Source organism: Schistocerca americana, chromosome 1 (assembly GCF_021461395.2).
Source record: "Schistocerca americana isolate TAMUIC-IGC-003095 chromosome 1, iqSchAmer2.1, whole genome shotgun sequence".
In the NCBI taxonomy this organism is placed as follows: Eukaryota; Metazoa; Arthropoda; class Insecta; order Orthoptera; family Acrididae; genus Schistocerca; species Schistocerca americana.
The window spans coordinates 792,320,526-792,342,960 of NC_060119.1; the positions used below are offsets into that span (position 1 = coordinate 792,320,526).

The 22,435-nt window shown below is 37.9% G+C and overlaps 1 protein-coding gene across 2 annotated transcripts in view; it reads left to right on the forward strand.

The window, feature by feature from the left end:
- Window positions 1–11,544: 11,544 nt before the first annotated feature.
- The window catches only part of LOC124545577 (single-strand selective monofunctional uracil DNA glycosylase), a 53,555-nt gene continuing 42,664 nt past the window's right edge, over window positions 11,545–22,435 (forward strand). For both annotated transcript variants that reach the window (XR_006967639.1, XM_047124527.1), the window contains exons 1-2: window positions 11,545–12,127; window positions 12,265–12,528. Coding sequence is in view for 1 of the 2 variants with exons in the window: in XM_047124527.1 (XP_046980483.1) it covers window positions 11,801–12,127; window positions 12,265–12,528 (591 nt within the window). In the remaining variant the exon portion in view is untranslated. The remainder of the gene's footprint in view (window positions 12,128–12,264; window positions 12,529–22,435) is intronic.

Here is a 22,435-nt window from a genome sequence, read left to right on the forward strand (position 1 = left end):
TGGGTGTTAATTCTCCAAAAACTGGTGGCTGTTGTTCCTTACAAAGAACAAATGACAAGATTACACCCTGTGCCCCACTGCATCCCAAGTGAAAGCATTCTAGGGGCACAACAACCCCAAACAGTGTCAAACCTATTCAGATTGTTAACACACAGAAACTATCAGCACTTTGCTGTATGACAGGGCAGTATATATTCATTTATGTTCTACTAGTGTCAATATTTCTTGCTCCTTTTGTAAACATCTACACACTTTATTTGGGGTGTCATTGGAGAAATACAAAATATTTTGATAGATAATGCTGTAGCAATGCTAATTTAGTACAAAAGCGGTAATATCAGTGCAGTGTGTGGTATAGTGTTTAATCACTGTAGGAACATAAATATTTTCATTCTCTCTTTACCTCTGATTCGTTTGCAGATGGCATGTGCTTTACAATACAAGTAATTTTGTAGTGCTTTGTTAATATTTTGAACACTATGCAGTCAAACTGCAACTTTTTTATTTTTTTATTTGGTATGCGTATTCCATAGATCCATACATGCGAGTGATTCGCCTGGATGTGGAACGTGTCAATACAATTGTACAAATGCAATTAATCCTACAGAATAGTAATATAATACAATGATATAGATATTAATAAGTATCACTTTTTCTCATTTAGAAGCCGTCATTTAACTAGTATAGCAATTCTCAATATAACATTATAACTATAACATAAACACTATAACATTAACATAATATTGTATAGTCCATCTAATAACTAAGAGACTAAATACATCTATTACTAAGGGAGGGCATTACTTCTGGAAAAGAATTCATCTAACGAGTACAGTGCATGGTCAAGCAGGTATTTTTTTAACATACCTTTGAACAGTGTTTCATTTTCTCTTGTACATTTAATATGATTAGGCAATGCATTAAAAGTCTTTATAGCAGCATACTTTACTCCCTTCTGTACAAGTGTTAAATTTTTTAGTTCAACATGTAGATCATCTTTACCTCTAGTATTGTAGTTATGGTATGAACAATTTGTTTCATACTGAGCATAGCCTTTACTAACTACCTTCATCAGAGAGTATATGTACTGACATGTTGTGGTCAGAATACCTAACTGTGTAAAAAGTTTTCTACATGAGGTTCGTGGAGGAACCCTACACATGATTCTGACTGCTCTCTTCTGAGCAGTTAAGATTTTTTTTGAGGCTGATGAATTACCCCAGAATATTATGCCGTAACTCATTAATGAGTGAATGTACCCAAAGTAAGCTGATTTTAAAATGTTGATGTCCCCAAAATGAGTAATGATTCTTAGAGCAAAAGTTGCTGATGAAAGCCTTTTTAGAGTAGGGGACACATGGTGTTCCCAGTTGAGCCTACTGTCAATGTGAACCCCCAGGAATTTAGTGGATTGCACCTGTTCTAGTTCCTGGTTGTCATGAGCAATTACTATATTTTCTAGAGTTTTATTTTTTGTGTGGAACTGTATAAAATTAGTTTTTTTAATATTAACTGAAAGAGAATTAATTGAAAACTAAGCTGTAACGTCTCTGAGTATATAATTAACATCAGTCTCCAGATCAGCAGTAGACTAACCATCTATGACAATGCTTGCATCATCAGCAAACATTGTGAATTCACAATTTTTACTAATGGACCGGGGTAAATCATTAACATATATTAAAAACAGCAAGGGTCCAAGGACAGATCCCTGGGGAACTCCATGCTGAATTTTGCCCCATTCAGAATCCACTAGATTAGAAGATCCTTTGTTGCAGCCATTTAGAACCACCTTTTGTTTCCTGTCTTAAAGATATGATTTTAGCCAGTTACCTATAGGCCCTTTGAATCCGTAATGAGAAGCCTTCTCCAAGAGTATCTTGTGGTTTACACAATCAAAGGCCTTGGAAATATCACAGAAGACACCAACTGTTGACTTCTTTCTATTAATAGACTCAAAGACATCATTTGTGAGTGAATATATGGCACACTCTGTGGAAACCCCTTTCTGAAAACCAAACTGTCTGTGGTTAATAATATTAAGTTTATCAAGATGTGCCACAATCCTGTTATACACTGCCTTTTCAAGAACCTTTGAAAATGTTGTTAAGAGAGAGACAGGACGATAATTTTTGACGTCTGTAGCATCGCCAGACTTGAAAAGAGGTCACACAATGGCATATTTCATTCTCTCTGGAACAACTCCCTCATAAAGAGACGCATTGCAAATGTGAGCAAGTACTACACTTATATCATTACTGCAGGCTTTCAACAGTTTACGAGAGATGTTATCTATACCTGAAGATCCTTTACTTCTCAATGAGTGAATTATTTCTTTTTATTTCATTAACAGTTATGGGTGTTACATTTATATCATTAAAACATTGTGGGAGGTTAAGTTTCAGAATATCTGCAGCTTCCCTTACGTCACCACTGCAACCTATTTGGGAGGTGACACTTAGAAAGTGGTTGTTAAATGTGTCTGCTATCTGTTTACTATCAGTTATTTCCAAATCGTTAATTTTTAGGACAGTAGTTTTTTCATTGTCAGATGGTGCAGTACCTGTTTCCCACTTTATTACATTCCAAATCGTTCTGATTTTATTGTTTGAACAGTTAATTTCAGATTGTATGCACATACTTTTAGATTTTTTAATGACTTTAGTTAAGATTTTGCCGTATGTCCTATAATATTTCATCTGGAGGGGATTATTGGATTGTCTGGATGTTATATACAGTTCTCTTTTTCTCTGGCATGATATTTTTATGCCCTTGGTGAGCCATGGTTTCTTGCTTGATTGCCTGTTCTGTAGTCTACAGACCTTTTTTCGAAAGACATTTTTAAATATACCTGATAATTCATCAGTAAATAAATTATATTTTGTATTAACATCATTTGCAAGATAAACATAACTCCAGTCAGTCTCCCAAATGCATAATTTGAATTTTTGGATATTTTCCTCATTCATGTTTCTAATGGTTTTCCACTGTGCACTAGCTTTATTCTGATTTGTATTAAAGTTGTCAATTGTGAGTATTTGCCCATCATGATCAGAGAGACCATTCATGACTTTTTCAACTTTGATGTGATTAGTTTTACTCATATCTACAAAGATATTATCTATTAGAGTGCTGGAAGTGGCAGTAGTTCTTGTGGGAAAACTGACAGTGGAGACAAGGTTGTACATATGCATTAAATTTGCAAACTCTGTCTTAGAAGATGAGCTTTCTAGGAAATCTATATTAAAATCTCCAGTCACTATAATGTCCCTATTTTTTCTTGTGAGATACAATAGCACAGAATCTAATTGTTTCATGAATACTTTAAAATTACCAGATGGAGCCCTGTATACTGCTACGATTACCAGTTTCTTGTTAGCTTCTACTATTTCTGTGACACATGCCACAAAGTCTTTCTCTACCAATATTTCTCTACATCTATTGTATTAAAGGACAGGCTGTTTTTCACATAAATAACTGCCCCACCTTTGCACATATGCTTTCTACAAAATGAGGTAGCTAAAACATAGTTTGGTATATTGAGCATTTCGATGCCAAAAGTCACATCGTGTTCTGTCAGACAGAGAATATGAGCACAATTTGCGCCTGTTGGTTCATCAATATTCACAATAAGTTGGTCTAACTTACAGAGCAGGCTTTGAATATTTTGGTGAAAAATTTTGAGCTTATTTTTAATTACATGATTAGTTGTCGTGCTGCCACTGTTGGGACTGAGTTTTATTTCTTTTGACGTACCAGTATTACAGGAACAGTTTTCTGCAGGGAAGAGGGAGCTATTGTGCTGGTAACACCCACATTTGTTGTTATTAACTACATTACTTACATTCTGATTGGAACCTTCCCCCTTCTGCCCCAGTACCATAAAAAATCCCCATTTGCAGCTGAGGACTTTCTTGATCTCAGTCACATCCTATGTGGAGCAGCTGCAGTCAGTACTGTGCTCCTTTTTTCCATAGAGGGTGGATGTCTTGTTGGTGAGGTTTCTACACTGTCAGCTTGTACACTTGATTCTGTGGGGGTTGGTGTTGCTGTTTCTGCTATTGATGACTGTTCTTCCTCCTTAAATGCAGCTGCTTCACAAGTTGGCAGTGGACTAACGTTTCCCACTTGAGTTGTAACTGCTGGTGCTGTCTTGCTTTTGTATAAAAGACCTATTTGTGTTGATTCACATACAGGTGCTCCTGCATATGAAGTCTTCCCTTGAGCTGTTCCATTAGGTTTGAAGGAGTATTTTGACGACACTGTCTGTATTTCTTCCAATGGTACAGTTTCAATGGGCACAGGTGCTTTTAGAATGATTGGAGGAGTGATGTTTTCAAATAGTTTGAATGTTTCTCCTAATAGTGCTTTAGCGAGTACACGTTTTCCTAGCCGGTTCCTTTGCATTCCATGTCGAGTAAAATGGTTTCTCTCTTCGGAATTACTGTCCAAAAACTTCACGTCCTTGAATGCTTTGCATACTTTTTGAAACATTCTGTTTGTGAATTTGATTTCATTATTTACACATGAACTGTTTATTAGGTCATGTCTATGTGGGATCCTAACGACGATTGTTTTTCTTGACGAGATTCTATCCAGTGCATTTCGCAATGCTGTGATTGCATCTTTCGACTCATTTTTATAAACATCGTTAGCTCCAGCAATAATTACACAAACATCGTTTGCTTGAGGGCTTAAATCTTTAATTATTTGCTGGAAAGGAGCCCCGGGTTTTGCTGTAGCAGTAACGGAAAATTTAGATTGCATATCCGTAAGAATAGTGGCTAAATCTCGTCCATGGCTGTCGGCAAAGATACAAACTTTTGGTTTTGTCTCGTCTTCTCTCAATAATTTCATTTGTCGGTGTTTCTCTTGTGCAATGGGCGCAAACGAGTTTTTCGTAACTATAGCAGATATTGGAGCAGTTTGAATTTCAGTAACGGTTTCTTTGAGAGTGTTGTAGTTTTCACTTTGTACATTTTTCACACAAGGATTAAAATCGACATTCAAAGAATTAATTAACGATTCGATGTCATTCATATATTTTTTAGCTATAGCGAGTTCTTTTTTCAGCACATCAGAGATGAGTTCTTCAGTACCAGCATCATACATCTTGACTGGACTTTTTCGACCACTGCACTGAACAAAGCCACATACACAATTCGGATTTATCACTTTTCTGTTCTTCATACACGATAGATGGATCCATATATGTGAGAAAGAGCACAAACGGATGCCGCTATGAACACTGTTTTGGCAGACCATTCACTTTAAACTAAACGTAATACGATTTTCTACGGTGCGATTTACTACTGCTTGCATACTCGACGCCATCTTAGTTACACTGAAAAGCAGTCCATCATAATTATAATCATCTACAGAGTACCAGTAGAAAACATCCCAAAGTTTCTTGCTCAGTTAGAAACTTTAGAAGAGCAACAGTAAGATTATTTTATGTGGAGATTTTAACATTGACCTATAATCAACCAACAGTAACCATAGACGATTACAAACATTGAATCTTGCTTTAACTTCGCCTAAACATCTCATTCCCAACTAGGGTAGATAACTGCAGCAAGACTAAGATTGACACTGTTTCCCTGGGCCCTTCACAATATTATGATGCAAAAATACAGGCTCTAGCAAATGATCTATGTGATCATGATGGTGACTTAATCAGCAACATGTTATACTATTTACATAGCCAGTCTATGGAAACTGGGGTATTTCCTAATAGGTTAAAACATGCTACATTGATGCCAATACGCAATGGTGAGGAGACACATGTAATACCCAAATTTGGTTTATCTCTCTGGTGTCAGTTCTTTCAAAAATATTTGAGAGGGTAGTGTACAAAAAGCTATGTAAATACATAATACGAAGTGGCTCACTGACACCCTCCCAATTCGGCTTTCATGAAGGGCTCTCCACAGAGGGGGCAATATTCAATCTCACTAAAGAGATTCTGGATAAGCCAAACTGTAAAAGGTATCCTGTAGAGATTTTCTGTGATCTCACTACAGCTCACGACTGTGTAAAACATAATGTATTAGTACAAAAACTGTCACACTACAGTATCAAAAACTAACCATTGGTTTGGCTACAATCTTATTTACATAACAGGAAACAAAGAGTTGCCCTAATAGGTGCAGGTGAAACAGTAAAATCAGAGTGGAGAACCATTAAGTATGGTGTTCCCAAGGCTCTTCTTATCTTCCAAGTGTACTTTAATGACCTACCAGCATCAGTAAATAACAGTGCAAATACAATAATGTTTACTGATGATGCTCATATCTTGATCAAGGTTGTGGAATCCTCAGTGTAGATTATAACTGAAACAATAACTCAACAACTATACAAATGGTTTGCAAACAGTCTTTCATTAAACCTCTCAAAAGCAAATTTAATGCAATTTCAGATACCAAGTAACAAGCCTCATGTCCTTGATATAGATATAAATGGCCATACAATAAATGAAAATTCACACATAATATTTCTAAGAATAAAAATTAATAATAAATTAAGATGGAATGAACATATAGTCTACGCACTCAAGAAACTAAGCTCAGAAAGTTTTACACTAAGGGCTATTGTGCCCTTTGTTGACAGGGAAACAATAATTTGAAGAAACAAGTGGTCTTGGTTACAATGTTAAAACATTGTACTATTATTTTGTCAAATTTAGCATATTGCCACTCTCTGATCTCATACAACATAATATTCTGGGGAAATGCTCAAAAGTAAAAAAAGTTTTGAAAATACGAAAACGAGCAATGAGGTTGATCTGTAGCATCTTTCACAAGGATTTAAAGTCACTTACTCTTGTACAAAAAGGTGTGCATTATTCAGGAACACACACTTTCATAAATTTTCATAACTTGCCAGCAGCCATAAAAAGCTTAACAACCAATGAAATTCAGTTTAAGAGAAGCCTAAAGGATTTATTGGCGGCCAACTCCTTCTCCACTGATGAATTTCTCAGTACGACCAACTGATTGTGTGTGTGTGTGTGTGTGTGTGTGTGTGTGTGTGTGTGTGTGTGTGTGTGTGTGTGTGTATGAGAGAGTGTATGTGTGTATTAATAAAATATTTTTTTTATTTTTAAATTCAATGTACTAATGCGATCTTAGTAAAAGAGTGCTGTAAAATGATCCTTTCATATAGTGTTCACTTTAAAAAAAATATATGACGATCATTCCACTTGGGACCTGTGGAATGTACATTAGCTTATTTGTTTTAGTTGTAAATATTTGTCATGTATTATTGTTTTTCTGACATGTTCTACATCCTGGAGGACCTCCGCACTATCGATCAAATGGAATGAAAGTAAATCTAATCTAAACATTTCAAATAGGACATCCAGCAGGCACCTATTCAAGACAGCTGGGATATTGACACTCGCAGGTCAGTACATATACTAGTTGATGGTTTTTGAAAGAACAAAAATATCTTTGCTAAACTAACTGTGATTTCCACAATCATAACACATACCAGAGGCAAAGCCGTCACGAAGACTCAGCTATTTTCAATATGGAGGTATCCAGCCTCAAATATGCGTTCACAATAAGCTCACACTGAATATAAAAATGGACATTGACAACACTCATGTATTCAAGATGAAATGAATAGATTAGATTAGATTAGATTTACTTTCATACCAACTGATCCGTAGTGAGCAGGTCCTCCAGGATGTAGAACATGTCAGGAAAACAACAACACATGACAAATATTTACAACTAAAACAAGTAAGCTAATGTACCATTCCATAAGTCTGAAGTGGAATGATTGTAATTTTTAATGAACGCTATGAAAGAGACATTTTACAAATACTAATGCACAAAATAAAAAAGTTTTTTTTATTTATTTATAAGGTAATAAAAGTGTAATACAACTACTATAATACTTATTTACAATGAACACATTACTGCACTGAAATGGTTCAGAAGTTAGATTATACTTACACACACACACACACACACACGCATATTTACTATGAACACATTACTGCACTGAAATTGTGCAGAAGTTATAATATCACACACACAAATCAGTTAGCTCTACTGAGAAATTCATCAATGGAGGGAAGGAGGTAGCCACCAATAAATCCTTTAGGCTTCTCTTAAAATGAATTTCATTGGTTGTTTAGCTTTTTATGGCTGCTGGCAAGTTATTGAAAATGTGTGTTCCTGAATAATGCACACATCTTTGTACAAGACTAAGTAACTTTAAATCCTTGTGAAGATTATTCTTATTTCTAGTATTGATTCCATGAATTTAGCTGTTGGTTTGAAAAAGTGATATATTTTTAATGACAAATTTCATTAAGGAATAAATACATTGGGAAGCAGTAGTTAGTATCCCTAGTTCCCTAAATAGGCTTCTGCAGGATGTTATCGAGTTCACACAACATACAACTCTTACTGCACGTTTTTGTGGATGGAAAACTTTAACTTGGCTTGATGAATTACCCCAAAAAATAATCCCATATGACATTATAGAATGAAAGTAAGCATAGTATGCCAGCATTTTCATTTTTATATCCCCTATGTCTGACACAATTTGCATTACTAATAGAGATTTGTTAAGATGCTTCAGCAGTTCTGTGGTGTACTCCTCCCAGTTGAGTTTATTATCAAGCTGTAATCCCAAGAATTTAGCACTGTCCTCTTCTTCTATCTGCGTATCATCATATGTTAGGCACATACTCGTGGGACACCCCTTACAAGTTCTGAACTGCATGTAGTGTGTTTTTTTTTTAAAGTTCAATGACAGAGAATTGCCTAGGAACCAGAGATTAATGTCCACAAATATTTTATTAGCTGATATTTCTAAGACTAGACTGGATTTGCTATTTATTGCAATGTTTTTATCATTGGCAAACAAAACGAACTTGTCATCTGGTAATGTTACTGATGAAAGGTCATTGATATACACAAGAAAAATGGAACCTTGTGGGACCCCACATGTAATTAGTTCCCAGTTGGATGATGCCTGATAGCTTGATACATGTCTATTTCCTAATAACACCCTTTGTTTCCTGCCAGAGGTATAAGATTTGAACCATTTTGTAGCATTTCCTGTAACACCGTAATATTCTAATTTACTTAAAAGGATATTGTGAATTACACAGTAAAATGCCTTTGGCAGATCACAAAATATACCAGATGCTGGCAATTTTTTGTCTAATGAATTAAGTACATTTTCACATTAAGTGTAGATAGCCTTCTCAGTATCAGAACCCTTTAGAAATCCAAAGTGTGACTTTTACAGTATGTTATTTGAAATAAGATGGTTATAAAGCCGATTGTTCATTACTTTTTCTAAAATTTTTGAGAATGCTATTTCTTTATCTCCCTTCTTAAACAGTGGCTTATATTCAGCATATTTCAACCATTCAGGAAATATTCCATTGATAAATGACTAGCTACACTGATAGCTTAATATGTTACTTAGCTCAGAATCACATTTTTAATTAACTTTGTTGATATTTCATCATACACACTAGTATTTCTGTTGGGGTAGTGAGGGTCAAATTCATATTATGGAAGTTACTTGAAATGTCTGGTCTGAGGTATTCCATAGCAGCATCTACCGAACCTGACAACCCCATCTTTTCAGTAACAATTATAAAATGTTTGTTAAAAAGTTGTGCAATACTATACACATCTGTCACCAATGTATCATTTACTCTTAATGCTATTTGTTCCTCTTCATGTCTGGTTCTACCGTCTCCTCCTTCACTATATCCTATATTGTCTTTATTTTGTTATCTGATATGACTATCTTTTCCTTGTAATATATTTGCTTTGATGTCTGTATTACAGTCTTTAATATTTTGCAGTCTTTCTTGTAATGTGCTGTAGCATCAACATTGGAACTGTTTCAGATTGACAGATACAGTTTTCTTTTTGTTTTACAAGATACCCCTATTCCTTAAGTAATCCATGACTTCTTTGTAGGCTTTGCTCTAACCTTGGTAAGTTTTGGGGGAAAACAGCGTTCGAATATGGTAAGCACTTTATTAGCAAAAGTGTTATATTTTTCATTCATGCCATGAGCACTGTAAACATCAGTCCAGTGAATGTCTCTGAGGAGTGTCCTAAAATAATCAATTTTTGGCTTATTGATTACGCTCTTGAGCTCAGATTTAACAGATTTAATATCCTGTTCAGTATTAACATTTAACAGAAGGAACTGCATGTCATGGTGTGAGAGGCCATTGACTATTGGTTTTGTAATATAATTTTGTTCATTGAACTTTTCTATAAAGATATTATCAATGGCTGTTTGTGAGCAATTGGCTACCCTAGTGGGGAACTTCCTCATAATCCAGACTGTATATAATTTAAATGAATTTCTAGGGCAATAAGATTTGAATAAGATCTTTTTTGTTATAAATGTTTTAATTTGTATGACAGTGTGTGTAATAATGTATAACTTGTATATGTACTGTCTGCAGTACTGTTGTTTTTCTTGAAACCTTGAATTTAATATTGTTTATCTTGTATTTATATTGTTTACAATACTGTTTTTCTTCTTTTTGCCTGTATACTATTGTATTCATCTGAGTTGTTCTACGTTAAGTACAGATTTGTATAGAATGTGATTTAAGAGGACCAAATAAAAATCACATAAAATAAAATAAAATAAAATACTTTACAGTAATATTTAAAAGATTTTTTTAGATGTTCCAAATATTTTTGCTGTTTCTTAATTGTTTTTTGTTAAGAGATGTTATAGAATAAGTCGTGTAAGCAAGATTTGTTGAGTGTATTAAGCATTCTTTTAGAGCTCCCACTTGTCTTTAGTCTGTCAGTATCGGTAGATGAAGTATTTGGGAATCTTAGTGCGCTCTGAAAGAGACTCCTGTAGCTGCTGGATAAGTGAAAAATAGTATCATGCTCTCGACAGACTTTTAATTCACATTAATACAATAATAACAAGGAGATTACCAATTTTCATAATATTACTTAGCAGTAATTTTAAAGTGGAGAAAGACTAATGGACTAATAAGATCTACAAAACAGTCAACGCTGTATGATCAGCAACTTCCATAAGATTTAGTGATCTGTGACTTAAACGTAGTTCCTAAATTACATTATAAATTATCTTAAAAATAAAAACTAATGTTGATTGGCGGTATTTCTCAAACACACGTTCTCTCACAATAAGTACTGCCCATTCACAATATGTACTGCATCACTGATTCAGGGCATTTTTCCAGACAAATTAAAGTATGTTTTGCTAAAGCTTTTTGGAACATATGAAGAGATGTGAACAATGACCGACGTGTTTCATTGTTGACACTCTTTTCTAAATCCTTTGAGGAAGTAATATCCGATCTGTGTACTAACAAAAATAATATTGAATGCAAATCATATTTTATAATTTCAAAAAGGCGACGAGTAATGTTATTTATATATTCACTAACCAATTTCAAACACTTTACCGGTAGTAAAAGTCGGTAATCTTTATGGTTGTAGGAAACGACAACCAAAGATTACTTGCTGTCAGCAATATCTTTGTATTTTCCCGATTAGCGCTGTCAATTGCAGTGTTTGTTTTTGAGGTGGTGCAGGTGGTTTCACCGAAGTGGATTCAATGTTAAACAGTAGTGACGGTGCCTTCGTGGTTTTAAGAGAAAGTTTGAGGACGTAAATGTTTCCGTGGTACTTTCGTGAGCTAGACATTGAACGGTTGGCTGAATAAGTCTAACAAGAATTGGGCTTTATACAGATTCCTATACTCTGTTAATTCGCAAAAGATTTTCTGCCGCTCGCTGCCTCTACGTATCCTTGACATGCACGACTGCGGCAGTTCAAGAGCGGAGACCGAAAATTTGTTTTTACCAGTAATTCACGAAAAACACGAGTTTCAACAAACGGCGAAGAATAATGAACTTATCCATTCATACAGCACAGTACCAGAGAAGTTACTGAGTATACACCAGGAATTAGCTAATAGGCTATCAGAATTACCATTCTCGGCACCAATCGAATACATTTATAATCCTGTGGACTACGCTTTTGATGTCCATGCTCAATTTGTAAATAAATTCTGCCAATCACAAAAGCAAATTTTATTTCTTGGTATGAATCCTGGACCATGGGGTATGTCGCAAACTGGGGTGAGTCGTTCGACCCACCCCCTTTCCCCATCGCTCCTCTTAATGGGAGAGATGACACTTTTCAAGTACTGAAGACGTTCTATTTATAAAGTGTTACATTGAACATTAAGATTAGTTCATTTCGTTTAACTTTTCAGGTACCATTTGGTGAAGTGACGATAGTGAGAGACTGGTTAGGTATTAGTGGGGAAGTTAGATGCCCGTCTAAACAATGCCCTAAAAGACCTGTGCTGGGTTTCAGCTGTAAGAGAAGAGAACTTAGTGGTTGGAAGTTCTGGAACTTCTTCAAAAGCATATGTTTGAATCCACACAGGTTCTTCAGACATGCTTTTGTTTATAATTACTGTCCATTGGCATTTATGACAGCAACAGGAAAGAATGTAACGCCAGCAGAAATGAAGGTTTGTTCTACCATTTCTATCTTCAACAAAGCAAGTGTTTATGTAAAAATTAAATTATTTCATAGATAATTGAAACTGACAAATGTTTAATGTTTGTCATAGAATGAGACCTCGTAGATTAGTAGAGCTCTTTGAAAAGTACATGTTTTTTCCGTTTACAAGCAGATGCAGACAGCCATTCTGCAAGGTTGTAGATAAGCTAATCTAAAGTAGATTAAATTCCTACCTGTTTTGTATATAAAGCTGTCATCAATCCAAAGAATGGTTTAAGTGCTACAGTGTTTTACTAAGCTTGGTCCTATTACAAATGGCATTCCCCTGCTTTCTTTCATACCGACTGAGGTGGCACACTGCTTACTGCAGCGGACTCACATTTTGGAGGATGACAGTTCAAATCCACCTCTGGCCATTAAGCTTTAGGTTTTCCGTGATTTCCCTAAATCCTCCAGGTAAATTTTGGAATGGTTCTTTCAAAGGGCACAGCTGATTTCCTTCACCATCCTTAACACAATCCGATCTTGTGCTCAGTCTCTAATGGCCCTGATGTTGGTGGAACATTAAAAATCAATCTTCCTTTGCTTTCTTTCAGTCTTTGAATTTCCTGGGAAGTACTGGAGTCCCTGTAACACGGTGTCATAATGGTCCCTTTCTGGTATTTAGTAAGGGCTGTATGAGGAAACATCAGGGGAAATAGCAAATATTTGGGGGGGAGGGGGGGACTGTTTTTCCAGTGGCCTGCAAAGATTTTCTTCTTCCGTTTCTGTCCACACCAAAAACAAACCCATGTTACATAGCAGTTACTAAAGCCAAAGTACTCCTCTCATGTTTAGCAACATTAAGCATGTAACTTGGCTGAATCACAATCGCTTCTATGAATGCAGAATAATTCTATGACGAATAAAATGTCTCTACTCCAGATATCAGCAGAAGGCAAAGGCTCACTCTTAGAGGTGCATGTACTTGAAAATTATCAGAGTTGTCAAAAGATACTTAGCAGATTAGAACAGTGTTCATATTATAATCAAATCACATTAGCATTATGTTAAACATTTAGGAGTACTGCCATTGCTACAAATGAAACTTTGAAGTTCTCTACTTCTACTTTTATTCTGCTATATCCTATAATATCAAATTCCAGGACAGCTTTGTGTGTTTCCAAAATGTATTCTGAACTAAATAATGAGCCATCACAAAGATCTATTGTGTCAATTCATGAAAGTGACATAAGATGAATTTCAGGGGTAGAATTCTAATACTGTCTAAATAACAAATCTACCTGCAGATTTGTAGTTAACAGCATTTCCCTGTTCAAAAGAAGTTGTGGCCTTAACTCATTGAACACAGGGCAGTAATGTAATAAAATGTGCGTGTGGCTAGGGCCTCCAGTTGGGTCGACCAGTCACCTCGTGCAAGTCTTTTAGAACCTGATACCAATAGCTTAAAAAAGGTGCATTTCATTTTTGAGGTTGTAATTGCGACAAGGTTTCTTGATAAATCTTTGTAATTTGTACAAGAGTTTCACACATCAGTTTCGACCATTTGCTATTATATAGTACTCAGTGTTTGAGATTTGATGTACAGTTCGTACTAAAATTCCATGACACTATGTTACGACGACATGTGCATGTGGTTGGCACTGTTTTTGTTCAGTGAAGACTAGGTACTGGTTCACTGTGGTGCCAGTGGTCCCACAGAGCTAATAAGGGGGTCATTCCATGTCAATTCAACTAATCTGAGAAAATGTTCTAGCTGTTGGTCTCATATTTGGCTGAAATGCAGCACACCAATGCTACCAAGTGTGGAACATTCATGTACACAATTCCCCTGCCAATTAGTTCCAGAATTATGGCTTGTGAAAGAAGATGGTGTGATCCGGAAATGGCAACCCTCATCTGGCAATCTATCTTCAGACCCACTTCAGCTCTTAGTAACTTTGGAACTATTCCGCACAGTCCAGTGAAATTTTTACAACCCAGTAACATCCACTTAGAAAACACACTCTATGAATCAGAACACCAACAACATATTTCTGAGGGAAAATAAAAAATTCCAAAAAAATGTAATACGTTAAAAGGTACATATTATAGGTGCCCTCTATGCCAAATATAATTCACTCAAAAAGGATATAATTTTTTTGTGGTACGCTTCATGTGACCTAAACCCACACAGAACTCATCTTGCCCATATCAGTCACAAAAACTGAGTTACATGCACACAAAAATACAAAAATTTGAAAAATTACCTGAAAAACATGGATTTTCTAAGTGTGGTAGTGCAAAAGGGACAAGTGATATCCAAACCAAATTTCAAACACTGCATAAGTGACCATAATATAATATATGGCAAAATTTCAACTTGTTATTGCAAGGCATTTGTGTACAATAAAAGTTGACAGAGATGTATTTGGTTACGTTTCTTTTAACACGATTTAGCAAGTAATAGTGATGATGCAGACAGCACAGAAAGTTAAACAATGGTAGTTTTCAGGGACAGAATGAGTCATTGTTAGGAAGGAACAACAAAGGAAACGAGCAACAATTACAGGTTAGTCATGTTTTTAAGATTCTAGTTCAGACTGGTCAGTACTGTTGTGGAAGTCAGTATGGAGGCAGAAGAGTGTACTATTGGTGCTTTTGTTCAAACAAGTTGCAGTATTGGTAGAGCTCAAGTGTCTGAATGTCATAAAACAACATATGGAACCAAATGTGGCATTCGCTTTGTACTATATGATCTGGATGAATCGGACCAAGATTTGTTGCTATGGAGATCTGGGATACACCCTGCGGGCACAAGAAGTACAGTTCCAGGAAACTTTAGTGTTTGTTATCATCATATGAAAGTGTTTCTGGATAAATATTCTTTCCTACTAAGAAGTTGATTTGATCCATTTTGGAATCATAAGGAGACAGTGAAGTGTAACCTCAGAGAAATTGATGTAAAATCAGTATTGAAAGTGAATCAGTTCATGGGACTTAACATGAAACCAGGACAAAAGTTATGTTCCAAGTGTGTTATACTGCTAAAAAATGAAGAATATTCTGATAATTTACATGATAGTGACGAAGAGTATCAGCCACCTACAACCACAGCAGATGAGCAATTAAATACTTCAGTGACTGCTCATGGTTTGTCTCCCATGAAGACACAAAGTTGGGAAACGAGACAGGCCCAGCTATGGTAGAAGAAAACTACAAGAAGCTCAAATGGAATTAAAACACAAAATAGCTGACACACTAATGGTGGAAGAGGAAGAACTATCTGCTCCAAAGGAACAGAAATCATGCCAGGAATGCTCTGATTTGCACAAAATTGTGCATGATTTGAAAGAAAAATGTGCCATATCCACACGCCAGAAAAAAGTAGCTATTCTTACCCTTGCACTTTCCAGCTGGTCTATTGACTACACTGCAAAGGAATTCAATGTTTCTACATATATGGTAAAGCAAGCTAGAAAAATAAAAGCAACCCAAGGAGTGCTTCCACAACTTCAGCAGGCTCAGGGTAAGCAATTGAGTTCAGAAATAAAGGTGGTAGTGTCAGAGTTTTATGAAAATAATGGCTACAGCCGAATAATGCCTGAAAAAAAAAAGACTATGTAAGCTAAAATGACTGTTGCTATGAAACATGTCAGAACTATATGTAGAATTCAAGAAAAAGTATCCGAATACCAAAGTAGGTTTATCATCTTTTTTTCAATCTTCGGCCAAAATGGGTTGTGCCTGTAAGTGCAAGGGGCACCCACAATGTTTGTGTATGTGAGACCCATCAAAATGCTAAGCTGATGTTTGCTGCTATAAAGGATTCTGGTCAGGATTACAAAGGTGCAATGAAGCTGCTAGTGTGTGACATCAGTTCCTACCAGTGCATGATACACAGGTGTGAAAAGTGTCCTGGTAAGGCAAATCTTGCGAAACACATGAAAAACAAACTGTATGGTGAACTCCTTATGGATGACGATGAACTTGTTTCTTATAAACAATGGACACACATGGGTCACACAAGTCTTGAAACAAATCAAAGTACAGTGGAAGATTTTGTTGAAATGTGTTGTCAAAAAACTGACAAATTGACCACACACAGCTTCACAGCAACAGCACTATCGGCTTATCTCCAGTTTTGTAAGGATAATTTGAAACAAGATAAAATTATAGTAATACTAGACTTTTCTGAAAATTATGCATTTATAGTTCAAGATGACATCCAAGGATATCATTGGGACAACAGTCAAGCAACTCTCCAGCCATTTGCGATTTACTATAGAGGTGAATCAGGTGATGCCTGTCATGAACCTGTGCGTTTTTAGTGACTATTTAATTCATGATGCCATTGCAGTTCATGCTCACATTCACACTGTCATGGCATATGTGAAAAACAAGCTGCCTCACATACATTTTGCGAAATACCTCAGTGATGGGGCAGCTAGTCAGCACAAAAACTGTAAAAATCTCAAAAATTTATGCATGCATTACCATGATTTTCAGATTCACGCAGAATGGAATTTTTTACAAATCATGGAAAAATGTATGTGGTGGTATTGGTGCTACCATGAAGCGCATGACATCACGAGCTAGTCTGCAGCACCCTGCAGATGGTCACATTCTAACACCTCTTCAATTATTTACGTGGGTACAGAAAAATATCTCTGGCATACAATCATTCTATGTTTCAAAAGATGAGGTGAAATCAGTTGAAGAGTTGCTAGAAAGCAGACTAGAACACGTTAAAACTGTTGCAGGCACAAGGAGCCATCATCACTTCTCTCCAGTGGACTCTGACAATGTGCAGATGAGCAGATTGTCCAGTTATAACTATAGGTTCATGCACAACATCTGTCTTCACAGTGTGTCTGATTCAGGATTCAGAAGCAAAAGCAGCAACATACAACCAGGTTGCTATGTTATTGCTATTTTATTTTATGATGACAAATGGTACTTAGGATGCGTTGCAGAGTGCTGTGAAGCAGAAGGTGATGTATTTGTGAACTTCATGGGACCAGCAAGATCATTTCATTGGCCGCGTTTGGCAGACAGGTGTTGGATTCCTTTTGAACATATTCTTATGACAGTTACAGTTCCTACCACAGTGTCAGGAAGACAGTACAATTTGCCACTCAATGTACAGAGTGCAGTAGCTTAAGTGTGGGAGAACTTCTGTTCAAAGGGCAATCGACTGGTTTTTAGCAGTTAAGGTGCAGTAAACATTAATGATAGGTTGTGTTAATCTGTCTATATGTTGTTGCTTAGTGATTAAATAGTTGTGGGAGAGGATAAGAAGAGGCAGAACAATATGTTTTTACAAAATTGTGTTGTGGAACAATGGCCACATCACCAAATACATCTGTCAACTTCGATTGTACACAAATGTCTTGCAATAACATGCTGAACTTTTGAGATATATATCAGTATGGTTACTTATACAGTGTGTGAAATTTGGCTTACATACCACTTGTCCCTTTTGTGCTACCACACTTCAAAAATCCATGTTTTTCAGGTAATTTTTCAATTTTTTGTATTTTTGTGAGCATGTAAGTCAGTTTTTGTGACTGATGTGGGCATGATGAGTTCTGTGTGTGTTTAGGCCACATTAAGCTTACCACAAAAAATTTATACCCTTTTTGAGTGAATTATATTTGGCATAGAGGGCACCTACAATATGTACCTTTTAACATATTACATTTTTTAAACAACAATTTGGATTTTTTCTTTTCTTTTCAGAAATATGTTGGTGTTTTGATTCATGGAGTGTGTTCTCTAACTGGATGTTACTGGGTTGTAGAAATTTCACTGGACTGTGTGGAATAGTTCCAAAGTTATTAAGATCTGAAGTTGGGTCTGAAGATAGATTGCCAGATGCGGGTTGCAATTTCCGCATCACACCACCTTCTTTCACAGGTCATAATTCTGGAACTAATTGGCAGGGGAAACTAATACTTTGTACACGAGTGTGTTCCACACACGGTAGAATTAATGTACTGGATTTCAGTCAAATCTGAGACTATGAGCTGGAGCCCCTGGTTGAACTGACATGGAATGACCAAAGGGACAGTCAACTGAAAACAAGACAGACAAAATAAAGGTGAATAAACTGTTTGTTGTTTCAAAATTAATTGCCGTAACTGGTAATAGATGTATCCTACTGTGACAGTCAATGCCTTTGTGGAAAAATGTTTGCATTTGCCAATGTAATTATGATTGTATCCAGGTGTGCACCTCTTTATCTGAAGCAAATCAACGGTCACAAATATCTCTGTTCTGGGCGCCATAAAATATGGAAACCGCTTGGGAAGAGGCAGGACTGTATGGAGGATGTGCAATGGCTTGCCAGCAAAACTTCTGCACCATTCTCAAAACAGTCTCGACAACATGCAGGCCCACCCCCTGAGGCTGTGTAAGGGCTTGCCAGTGAACCATCTGCAGCATGGACAGGCCCCATGTTGCCAAGGCTGTTCAGAGTACACTGCAGAGGTTTCGCTGAGAAGACCTTACTCATCCTCCTTACAGTCCTGATCTCTCCCCATGAAGTTTCCATATTTTTGGAGACCAGAAGAAAGACATTCATGGCTGTTGAATTGCTTAGGATGAAGACATGCACTCCTGGATATAATTATGGTTGCGTAGGCAACTGCAAACATTTTTCCATGACAGCGTTCACTCTCTTGTCTCAAAATGGAATAAGTGTATTAACAGTTACGGTGATTACTTTTGAAGTATGATTCAGTTTACTTAATTTTTCCCATCTGTCTCATTTTCATTTGACTGCCCCTTATAGAAAAGGAGGGAAATGGTATATGTCGGCAGTACTGCTTACATTATGATTATGTTCATTCCTCAATTTTTATAACATTCAAGAATCTGGGAGAGAGTATAATCATTTCTTCTTGGGCTTCTAAACATGAATACAAGCTTCAAATAGAAACTCTTTCAACCCTTGTATAACAGAATTCGTTACTCAGTCTCCAATGTGACGGAAACAGTGTCAAAAGACTGCAAGCCCTTGCCACACCTCAGTTTACTAGACTCGCTCCGATTTATGGGATTCTGCAAAACTGAACATGTATTTCTCTTAGTTCTTGTGGAACATCATAGGATTTACTTTTAAAAAAGGCTATATAGACAATGTGAACCACTGGTGAAGAGTAATGCAACTGGTTCAGAGAGAGTTTTGCAACACTCACAAATTCAAATGTAATTGAAGTTCAAAATAGGAACCAATAAGTTTTTAGAATTGTATCAGAGATAAGCAAATTTGAATGTGGACAAGTAGTTGGTGCTCATGTGGTGGATGCTTCCGTAACCAAGGTAGCCAACGTGTTTGCTGTTTCAACAGGCACCGTATTGAAGATTTTTACCATGTACAGGGAAAGCAGAAAAATATCCATTAAGTCACAAAGCAGATCAAAATTATGTACTGAATGTTCATGATGATGGTCACTGAAGAGGATTGTGATGAAAAATAAAGAGGACAGCAGCTCCAAAAGTCACTGCAGAAATGACTGTCACACGCACAAAACACACTGCGCAGGGAATGATGGGTAAGCTGGAATTCAAAAATCCGTCATCAGTTATGCAAAGGGCCTTAACAGAAAAACATGGTGCCAAAGTCCTAAAACATAACTGTGCAGATGTTCCTGTGTGTGTATGATTAAGAGTGAATGTGTTATTACTTATTACAATAAAAACTGATCACTTATCTTCGCCTACCCCCTTGTTGTAATTAAAAATAATAAATCATGTGAAACATTGATTCAAAGTTTAGCTGTTCCACTACCTTAGATTTCCTCATGGTACTTTGTAAATACTCCCCCCAGGGGGCTCACGGTTATTTCGTGAGTACGTGGGTGGCGAGCACGGGGTCCCGAGCTATTGCAGCCTTCTGTCTTTCCAGGGCTGCATTTCCGCTCCTTTCCTCTCCTAGCTCCTTCCCCTTTGCCTCACCTCTCCCTCTCTTGGTTTCCTTGTTTATGTTGGCCCCACTATCCTCCTGGTTCTGTTGGTTTTGCAATTTGGTTTTGTTGCGTAATCACATCATTCTTTTGTCATTCCCTGGTCCCCCTCTGGGGTTTGACCTCGATTACTAAATTTCTATTCTGTAGTGTGAGCCATTTAGGGAAGAGCACCTTACCTAGTGTCTCCGACGTGTGCCCTCCTAGTTCATTCCACCGTTTCTTTCACGTCGTTGTCTGATGCTAGGGTGCATAGCCAGCACAGTAGCCAGCCAGAGTGGTGGGGTCACTATGTACTCTTTTGGTTGAGACCCCAGAACACACAGGGATCACACTTCTGATACCTGACCTGTGACCACCTCATGTAAGCCTAGGAGTGGTTGCTTGTCGTCCTGGTGTATCGGAATTCCCAGCAATGGCCGCCATGCCAGACGTTCCTTTCTGTGGCTGGGTGGCACCCATGGGGAGAGCCCCTGATCGGAGTGGGCGGTATCAGGGTGGATGTTATGCAAATGAAATGCATACGGGTCCAGAACTCTGGCCATTCTTCTGCAGCCGTCTCTATGTGTGGAACTGATGCTTTTAGTGCTGCTTCTCCTGCCGCTTCGGCCTGCCCTTCCATGGCTACTCCCTGGGAGGAGGGTCAGGCTCATCGGCTAGGGGCGAAACCTTTCCCCTAATATCTGGTTTGCACCAGGACTGATGGGGATACTTTCACCAGTACCAAACCTTTATTTTTTGTGGAACACATTGAAGAAAAGTTTGGCGAAGTGGACTCTCTGAGCAAGAGGCGGTCGGGTTCATTGTTGATCAAAACTGCTTCAGCTGCCCAGTCTGCAGCCCTTCGTGCCTGTAACCATCTTGGCAAAATTCCTGTGTCCATTACACCCCCCCCCCCCCCCGGCCTATCAGTCTCTAAATATGGTTCAAGGTGTAATTTTTCACAGGGACCTCATCCTTCAAACTGATGAGGAACTTCGGTACAATCTCGGACGGCGGGGTGTTCACTTTGTTCGGCATGTTCAGAAGGGTCCGAAGGACAATCACATTGATACTGGTGCCTTTATCCTGGCCTTTGAAGGGGATACCCTCACTGAGAAAGTAAAGATTATGGTTTATCGATGTGATGTGAAGCCGTACATCCCACCACCTATGCGGTGTTTTAAGTGCTTGGGTTTTGGACACGTCTTCCTGCTGTTCGCAGGCCCCTCTCCGTGGTGACTGTGGACGTCCACTCCATGAGGGGAGTTCCTGTGTTCTCCCTCCTGTGTGTGTTAATTGTCATGGCAATCAATCTCCACATTCACCAGATTGCCCAGTTTATAAGGAAGAAAGGAGGTACAGGAGTATAAGTCCCTTGATCGTTTAACCTACACTGAGGCTCGTAAGAAATATGCACATCTTCACCCTGTGTCCGTGATGTCTAGTTATGCTTTAGTTACATCTTCACCCCTTCCTCCCCCTTCCTGACCCCAGTCCTGAACCCCTCTCCTCCCCCCCCCCCCCCCCCTCCCCTGCAGCTCCCACACCCTCTCCTCCGGGCGCCGCTCCCCCTCCCCAGCTGGAGAAGTGTCCCACTTCTTCAGCGTCTGCCAGTCAACAGTCAAGGGCGCCCCTCCCGGGGTACCCCTTCCAGGCCAAAGGTCTGCTGCCAAACGACGACCGCGTGAACCACAGTCTGTGGGCCCCCAGGTCGCCCGATCTCTTCCTGTTCCTGATCTTGCTGCAGCTGGCTCCTTTATGCCACACAGCTCTCCTTGATCTCAAACAGAAAAGAAGAAGAAACATAAGTCCCGGGACAAGGAACCTCTGGTGTCACCAGAGGTCCCATCCCCGCCTTCGCAACCTGATCCTGACATATTGTTCAGGGATGTTGCCCCCTACGTGTCGGTGACGGGTGGTGACCCGGCGGCATGACTGGCTTTAGCTTGTTCAACCCCCATTTGAATCATCATTCTGTGGTTA